The sequence below is a fragment of the Fukomys damarensis genome, unplaced genomic scaffold (genome assembly GCF_012274545.1).
Source record: "Fukomys damarensis isolate Sample0158 unplaced genomic scaffold, DMR_v1.0_HiC HiC_scaffold_24, whole genome shotgun sequence".
NCBI classification, from domain to species: Eukaryota; Metazoa; Chordata; class Mammalia; order Rodentia; family Bathyergidae; genus Fukomys; species Fukomys damarensis.
Window position 1 is genome coordinate 69,829,483 of NW_022900936.1, and position 9,332 is coordinate 69,838,814.

The following is a 9,332-nucleotide window of genomic DNA, read 5'->3' on the forward strand; positions in this document are numbered from 1 at the left end:
GTAAATGTACTAAACACGATTGCTATCTTATCTTTTCAACTTTTCTACAGGTCTGAAACTTTTCATAATAAAAATAAATGAGTTGGGGTTTGGGGTATAGCGCAATGGTAGAGCATTTGCCTTAGCACACGAGGCCCTGGCTTCAATACCCAGATACCACAAAAATAAACAGCAAAAATAATAATTTTTTAAAAAGATGAATAGCTTTAAACCCTGTGGCTTTTTGTTGCTGTTATTGTTGTGTATTGTTCAAGACAGGGTCTAGCTATTATAATTCAGGCTGGCCTTGAATTCACTAGGGAGCCCAGACTAGCCTTGAACCTTCAAATGATCCTCCTACCTGGGCTCTCAAGTGCTAGTATTATAGGCGTGCCCCAGCATTCTCAGTATCTCAGTAGCTTTTTAGTTCCCTTCTACATAACATTTGGTTTTCCTCAGGCCAGGTGTGGTGTTGCACACCTATAATCCCAGCACTCAGGAGGCTGAGGCAGGAGGATCAATGCAAGTTTGAGGCCAGCCTGGACTACATAGTGAGATCCTGTCTCAAACAAACAAATCAAAAAAGTAAAACTGAATTAAAAATAAAAATAATTCAGTATCTGCTAAGAAAAGGAGAAAGAGAAGTCAAAAGAAAAATAAAAAACAAAGAATGAAAATTCTCATGTTTTTAAAATTTGGATCCTAGATTTGTAATCTCCAGGTCCCATGGCACACGTATCAGCCCTGTCCCATCCCTCCCAAAAATATGCCTACACTTGAAAATTTGTTATTTCCTGCCGGAGCCATGTGTCCTCGTGACCAGCCACTTCCAACATAGTCCTCATTGCAGGCACTGAATGCTGGAGGGACACTGGGGTCAGGCTTGAATTTACAATGTCTTCTGTCTGCATCACCTGAAGAAAACACACAAAATGGGAATATTATCGTGGATCGATATCCCTCCCAGTTCTCTAGGTGAGGTAAACTGGCTGCTACTAGCTGGTATCTCTTGGAGCAGCTAGTACTAAGGACTGCATGTCTCAAGTTCCTGGCATAGTTCAGATACTTCATCTGAATTTAGAAAAGCCTGGTCTATCATATAATTTTCATTCTGGTATTTTCGGTTAAAGACATACTACTCTGAATATATTTATGTAAAACAATAATCAAATGGCTAAGATGCATAAAAACTTTAGCTACTAAATAAATTTGTTTTTCAAAAAGACACCCATATATTGTATTGTTTAAAATTATATTCTGAGAAACTTATATGTACTGAAATAATGCATAAATATAGACACGAAACACTTTGTTCTGGGCAGGCATAGCCTGGGGGTGAGTGTCTCTGACATCCTGCTCAATGCCTCTTAAATCATGACAAAACATTTAAGTTAGGAGCTCCATCCAGTATTACACAGGAGAAAAGAAATTCCAATTTTTACTCATTTTCTGATACTTCCAGAATGGTTTGCCATAAAGGACATGAGCAGATCCCAACACTCTATTTTCCATCATCATAAAGTCAGACCTTGTTAAACTTCAGAAACTATGAGAGCGAACAGTATATTGCTGGGACTACTGCTCTTGTGTTGGCCAGGAATGGTAATACATGCCTATAATCTCAGCGTTCTGGGAGGCTGGGCAGGAGGATCACAATTTCCAGCCCAGCCTGGGCAACCTAGAGATTCAGTAGGATTCAGTCTCCAAAAAGAAAAATAACTGAAAGAAAGGGCTAGGGATGTGGCTCAGTGCAAGTGCACTGGGTTTCAACCCCCAGCACAGGAGTGTGTGTGTGTGTGTGTGTGTGTGTGTATAGTGGAGACCAACAAAGTTCTGCATCCAATGTCATTTCACGGAACCAAGAGATTTTAAAGTTATCAGTGCCCAGATCTAAAGTAAAGTATCCAATAGCAAGCATTTTAGAAACACTTCATAAAGGGAAAAAAACTGGTGCCACCGAAGAATTATCAAAACTGCGTAGTGTCACTAACCTTGGAATTGCTTCTTACATACCTAGTTATCTGCACCTGGTGCTCACTGCCCTTGAAACTCACTTATGAAGTTTTCCAAAGGCCTAAGATGTCATCCTTGGGAAAACAAATGAATTTGCTTCTATCAGGTACAGAGTAGAGCCCAGTGTGCTGGCGCACGCCTGTGATCCCAGCATGTGGGAGACTGAAGGAGGATCACACTGAGTTTGAGTCCAGCATGAGCTACAGAGTGAGTTCGAAGCCAGCCTAAACTACAGAGTGAGACCCTGTATCAAAAAAAAATAAAAGGGGAGGGGGATTTAGCTCAGTGGTACTGTGCTTGCCTTGCAAGCGTAAGGTCAAGTTTGAACCCTGGTACCAAAAAACAAAAAACAAAAACAAAAACAGGCACAGAGCAGCATCACCACTGGAGGACCATATGCAGGGGATTAAGGCTCTTGGACCCACACATGCTGTGTGGATTTGGGTAAAGTCTGCAAGCTAGCCACTCGGGGCCTCCGTGTCTATGGATTGTGCTTTAGATTTGCATTTTGAGGCCTCTCTGCTCACCCCAAGAAAACCTTCTCTGCACATTCCCAGTGTGTAAGCAGGTGAGTTCCAATTCACTCCTCCCCCTGAGGTCAGTCTTCTTGGGTTCCAAGTTAGTTTGGAGAGGGTCTACTAGAAGACAACCTACTTGGGGGAGTCTAAGTCCTTTCTCCAATCCTTCTCACCCTAAAAGGCTGCAAAATCAGGCAAATTGCCAGGACTGGCTTTACAGCTCTGGTTTCTGGCTTTGCCCCAAATACCGCCTTGGCAAGTGTCCACTATACTCTTCACCACATTTTTTAAAAAATATTTTTATAAACTGCTACTAACTATTTGTTACTTTCAATAGGAGAGTTAGTCTGGATAACTGTCTGTCCATATTAAATATGGAAGAGTCTTTATATCAAAGTGAAGTAACACCCAGTACACTGCTTCATATTTTCAATAATATTGATTGGCTCTATTTTACCAATTCAAAAGCATACAACGCATGGAATTTACAACATAAATCACTCTGCTTCTTATATGGGTCTCAAAGTGTTAGCTTAATAACAACATAAAATTAGTAAAGTTGAAATTCCTTCTACTTTGGGAACATTTCTCTCTTTTTAAAAAGTTCTCAAATTTGAGAAATCAATGAGTTTCTCTTGATGTAAATTTATAATCAACTTTCAATTTCCACTATAATTCATCAGAATCCCTTTAGCAACAAGTACACTTCCAGCTTCCTGCTATACCGTTGTGTATCCTAGAATGGCACACAATCATTTAGTATCAGCATTTTAATATTATAGACTTAGCACACATTTTAAACCAAAACAGAAGTAGTAGATGGTCCACAAAGCAAATTTAAAGGCAAATAACAAAATGGGAACAAAACAAATATGACAAAAGGTAAAATCCTTAACATACCACAGAGGTCATACAAATCAACTCAAAAATGATTATCCCAACTGAAAATGGGTAAAGAATAATTTACAGAGAAAAAATAATTCACAAAATGTTACCAATCATTGATGACCAATAAACACTAGTAAAATCACCTATTAAAGTGGTAAAGCTTAGTAGTAGCACTCAGCACAGATGTGGGTGAGGAGTAGGACAAACAGTGACAGTTGGAATGTAAACTGGAAGAAATCAATTTGAACCTAATTGTGAACTGGTCATTTTAATTAAAGGAATCTTCTGATGCAAGGACACATGAACAGATTTATGTACCTGCCTACCGCTCTGCCCTTACTTCATGTCACATTCAACCTGCTCCAATTAGGGTGCAGCGTTTTCATTCCCTAGAGGAACAAACTCTTCCCCTCTTTGGGGCCCTCAAAGACACAGCTGTGCTTCCTTCTGCCAAGAATGATCCACACCACATACCACAGCGCATCAAACCCATATCAAGATCCTGCCAGTCACCCTTCACTCTACTTTCTCAGAGAGGTTGCACTAATCAAAGTCATGTTCTTCTACTGTAATGTCTTTGTGCTCTTTACTGTTCCTTAATTCTACTAACTTATATTTTCTTCCTTCAGAAGAGTTACAATTAATTATATGTTCGTGATTACTTGTTTAATATGTGTCGTGGGGTTAGAGACCACATACTCTGGTCACAGTTATATACCCGAGGCTTAGGACAGGACCAGGTTCATAGTAAGCATTAAAAATATTTGTTGAAGTAAGAAAAGCCCAGGCCCTGATGGATTCACTGCTGAATTTTACAACACATTTAGAGAAGAACTACTGCCATTACTCTTCAAACTTTTCATTGAAATTGAAAGGGAAGCTATACTTCCAAATTCATTCCTGGAAGCAAGTATCACTTCGATTCCCAAACCAGGGAAAGATACAACTAAAAAAGAGAACTACAGGCCAATCTCTTTAATGAATATAGATGCAAAAATCCTTAATAAGATATTAGCAAACAGAATACAGAGGATTATCAAGAAGATCATCCATCCTGACCAAGTCGAATTTATTCCAGAGATGCAAGGGTGGTTCAACATACGAAAGTCAATAAATGTAATACATTATATTAACAAAGTCAAGGAAAAAAACCATATGATCCTCTCAATAGATGCAGAAATAGCATTTGATAAAATTCAACACCCATTCATGATAAAAACCCTGCAAAAAATTGGAATAGATGGTCTATACCTCAACTTAATAAAGGCTACCTATGAAAAACCAACAGCCAACATCATATTAAATGGCCAAAAACTGAAAACCTTCATGTTAAAATCAGGAACAAGACAAGGATGCCCATTATCACCACTCCTCTTCAATATAGTTCTGGAAACATTAGCCACAGCAATTAGACAAGAGAAAGAAATTAAAGCAGTAAAGATAGGAAAGGAAGAAGTTAAACTGTCATTATTTGCTGATGATATGATACTCTACATTGAAGACCCAAAAAACTCCACCAAAAGACTTCTAGACTTAATTGACAGATTCAGTAGAGTATCTGGATATAAGGTGAACACCCAAAAATCAACAGCCTTCTTATACACAAATAACAGACTCACTGAGAGAGAAATAAGGAAAAAAATTCCTTTTACAATAGCATCCAAAAAAATGAAGTATCTAGGAATCAACCTAACAAAAGAAGCAAAAGATCTCTACACTGAAAACTACAGCATTCTGAAAAAAGAAATTGAAGAGGATATAAAAAAATGGAAAGATATCCCCTGCTCCTGGGTAGGAAGAATCAACATAGTGAAAATAGCCATACTACCAAAACTTCTATATACATTCAATGCAATGCCAATTGAAATTCCAACACTATATTTCACAGAACTAGAAAAAAGAATACAAAAACTCATTTGGAACCATAGGAGACCTGGAATAGCAAAAGCCATCATAGGCAACAGACACAAGGCATCAGGTATAACAATTCCCAATTTGAAACTATACTACAAAGCCACTGTGATAAAAACAGCATGGTACTGGCAAAGAAATAGGCCTGAGGATCAGTGGAACAGACTGGAAGACACAAAAACAAACCCAGATGTACTCAGCTACCTCATCTTTGACAAAGGAGCTGACCATCCTCAGCGGAGGAAAGACAGCCTCTTTAATAAATGGTGTTGGAAAAACTGGATGTCAACCTGCCACAGATTAAAACTAGACCCTTATCTTTCACCATGCACTAAATTAAAATCCAAATGGATTAAAGATCCAAATATTAAAACAGAAACATTAAACTTGCTGGAAAGTAAGTTAGGCAGAACTCTGGAAGACATTGGTATAGGAAAAGACTTTATGAACAAATCCTCAGTAGCACGGGAACTAGCAGATAGAATCAACAATTGGGATCCCATCTTATTAAAAAGCTTCTGTATTGCCAAAGAAACCATTAGCAGAACTAAGAGACAATCTACAATGTGGGAAAAACTTTTTACCAGCTGTTCCTCAGACAAAGGACTATTATCAAGGATATATAAAGAACTCAAAACAATCAGCCCCCCCAAATAAAGACCTGATTCAAAAATGGGCATCCAAAATGAACAGACATTTCTCAAAGCAGTAAAAGCAGCAAGTAAACATATGAAAAAATGTTCCACATCACTGATCATTCGAGAGATGCAGATGAAAACATTGAGATTCCACCTCACCCCACAAAGAATGGCTGCTATCAAGAAATCACATAATAACAAATGTTGGCGGGGTTGTGGGGAGAAAGGAACCCTTCTCCATTGTTGGTGGGAGTGCAGACTGGTGCAACCACTATGGAAATCAATATGGAGATACCTCAAAGAGCTTGGACTGGAGGTTCCATTTGACCCAGCCATCCCTCTGCTGGGTATCTTTCCAAAAGAACTAAAAGAATCATATCACAGAGAAGTATGCGCACCCATGTTTATAGCGGCACAGTTTGTAATAGCTAAAACTTGGAAACAGCCCATTTGCCCATCCGTTGGAAACTGGATAAAGAAGATGTGGTTTTTCTATAAAATGGAATATTACTCAGCCGTAAAGAACGAGAAAATAGATTCATTCATAGGAAAATGGATACATATTGAAGATATACTCCTAAGTGAAATAAATAAGGCACACATGTGTAAATACCGAATAGTCTCTCTGGTGTGAATAATCTGCAATAATACAGAAGATCCTAATAAGATTACTGACATTTAAAAATGGGAAGAAAGGAGCTAAAGGTGTAGGGAAGGTGGGATGTGTAGGGAAAGGGTAATAAGGGAAAAGAAAAAAATGTGAGATAATGAAAAGATGGAAATAAAGTGTTTGTAGTTGAGGAGGGAGAAGGGGGTAAAGGGAGGGCAGGGACAAGGGGAAAAAATGAGAACCAAGACTTGTCATGTAGAGGTACAAGATCCCAACAATGAATGTAACTGTACTGTATCCCTAAAATATACCAATAAACTCAATTAAAGCTGAAAAAAATATATTTGTTGAAGTAAAAAATGAATGATGTTCATTATAATAATACTGATGACAGAGCCACTCAATCCAAGTGTTGAACTGCAGATCCTCTCACACCCAAAATAGCTGGGAAGGGCCAAGAAATGTCCATTTAATCAATGAGCCTTACAGGTACTGTTTCCTGGGCCAGGGATTTAGCTCAGTGGTGCCACTGCCTGCCTCGCCAGAGCAATGTTCTGCGTTCAATCCCCGATACCAAAAAAAAAAGTATCATTTCTTACATATGGTGTGGAAAAGGTAGATAATATTATAAATAATCCTCTTTGTTCTAAATTGGAAACATCTTTCATCAATACCATTACTTCAATTTCCTTTTAACCACCTACCCATGATCTTGCTTTTAGATATATGTTCAAGAACCCATCTAGGTACTCGCTTTGCCTGATCATAAGACAGCGCATGATTAGTGTAACATCTGGTCTCTGTTCCAGTTAAAGGGAATCCAAATTGTTCCAAAACAGCCTTTTCTTCAGATCCTAAAATTAAAAACAAGAAAGGAGAAGCGGGGACAAAAACCAAGAAATAATTAGTGACTCATTAAAAACAAAAGATTATAAGCAAAGGGGTGAGATTTACAAAGAACCAGCTCAAAAGTCTAATCAAGAGATCTCATTTTTGCAATTATTTAGAAAGTCAAAGAAGAGTCTGGAAACGTACTGGTTTTGCCTATAGTCGGTAGCATAGTTATATCATGAAAAAAGTACAGCTACTGCATTAACTTTTTTTTTTTTTTTGCATTAACTTTTAAATAAGAACCAGTGAGTACATGTGCACGAGACCCTGGGTTCGATCTGCAGCACCAAAAGTAAATAAGGACCTGATCTTGCTAGGTGTGGTGGCCCAATTGTTTGTAATCCCAGCACTCTTGGGAAACTGAGGCAGGGCAATTGCAATTTCAAGCCCAGGTTGGGCGATTTAGCAATTTAGTAAGATCCTGTCTCAAAATTTTTCAAATGAAATTAAAAGGGCTGGGGATGTAGCTCAGCACAAATACCTTGGACTCAATCTCCAGTATGGAAAAAATAAAATAAAATAAAAACAAATAAATAAGGACTTGATCGTTGGTCTTTCACACATTTCCAAATCTCTCTCTCTCTCTCTCTCTCTCTCTCTCTCTCTCTCTCACACACACACACACACACACACACACAATATCTATACAAAAACAGCCCTCACAGGAAAAAAGTCATTACTAGAAATCATTGAGATGACTGGATGAAAAAGAACCTACATCCTTATGGCTTAAGACTGAGTGCAGGGTCAAGCGACAGTCTTAGTTTAAGTTTTTAAAGGATCATCATTAGCAGACCTCCTCAAGGCTCTGGTACCGAAGCACGGAGATGTGCGCTGCAGCAAAACAGTAAATGTGGAGCTGTTTTTCCCAGGAGGCGGAACCAGGCACACACTTAACAGCGAGTCGGTGCCGAGGAAACCCTCCCGGGATGCCTCCTCCAGTTTGCAACCAGCGCTGCAAGTTCGCGCGCGAGAATCAGCAGGTCCGGAAACAGGCGTGTGCTCACTCCTCCGGTCTCCCCCGGAACCTGAGGGTGAGACTCTGAAGAAGGAAAGGCAGACAGGATCGAGGACAGCGAGGCCGGCCGCTCCGCCGCTAACACCGCGCTAGGGGCCGACGACCCCGCGGAGCACACAGGCAGCAACCTCAGGGTGGGCGGCGGAGCTCGGCCCACACACCTACCGTCCGGCTCCCTGGCCGTCAACGCTGGCTCCGCGTCCTCACTCCGGAAGAACTGTAGCGCCATCAGTCCCGTTCCCGCGGCGCCCACTGCAGCCCCGGCCACAAAGCCACTCAGAAAACGCCGGGAGCCTCTGAGGCGTAAAGCAAAACCCTTGACAGCCATCGCACTCTAGAAACCCGGCCTTCCGCCGCTGCGCGTGCGCGCGCCGACCCGGAGCGTGAAAGCTAATCACCGCCTCGAGACCTTGACACACATGCGCAACTTGAAGCAGCTGGTCCTGAGCCCCCTCCCACACCCTCGCAGCTGAGTGCCTAGCGTGCCCCCTGGTGGACCAGGCGCTCCCCGCACCCATAGGCGGTCCACTGAGCCTCATGAGTTGAGTAAGGCCGTCTTGGGGGCCAATGGTGTGCATATATAATCCTGAGATCGTTTGTTAGGAGAGTGAACACTGCTATATGGTCCACTAAGGCCCCCAGAACAGAGATTCCAACTCAGATCTGACTCCAAAATTTGTGCGTCTCTGGAATTGAACCCCTTCATGTTGAACTATATAGTACATGGCCAGCCCCTTTTAAAATATTTGAGACAGGGTATTTGTGTGTGTGTGTGTGTGTGTGTGTGTGTGTGTGAGGGGGGGTATTTTTAGTACGATTAATGATGAGTCTTACTGTAATAAACTTTAAACATTCACTACACTTTT

At 40.6% G+C, this 9,332-nt stretch overlaps 1 protein-coding gene across 5 annotated transcripts in view; it reads right to left on the reverse strand.

The window, feature by feature from the left end:
• The window catches only part of Exog (exo/endonuclease G), a 44,739-nt gene extending 35,875 nt beyond the window's left edge, over nt 1-8,864 (reverse strand). For all 5 annotated transcript variants that reach the window (XR_779138.2, XM_033768148.1, XM_010618593.2 and 2 more), the window contains exons 1-3: nt 8,632-8,864; nt 7,262-7,411; nt 754-893 (exon numbers count right to left, since the gene is read on the reverse strand). Coding sequence is in view for 4 of the 5 variants with exons in the window: in XM_033768148.1 (XP_033624039.1) it covers nt 754-893; nt 7,262-7,411; nt 8,632-8,794 (453 nt within the window). In the remaining variant the exon portion in view is untranslated. The remainder of the gene's footprint in view (nt 1-753; nt 894-7,261; nt 7,412-8,631) is intronic.
• Nucleotides 8,865-9,332: the final 468 nt, after the last annotated feature.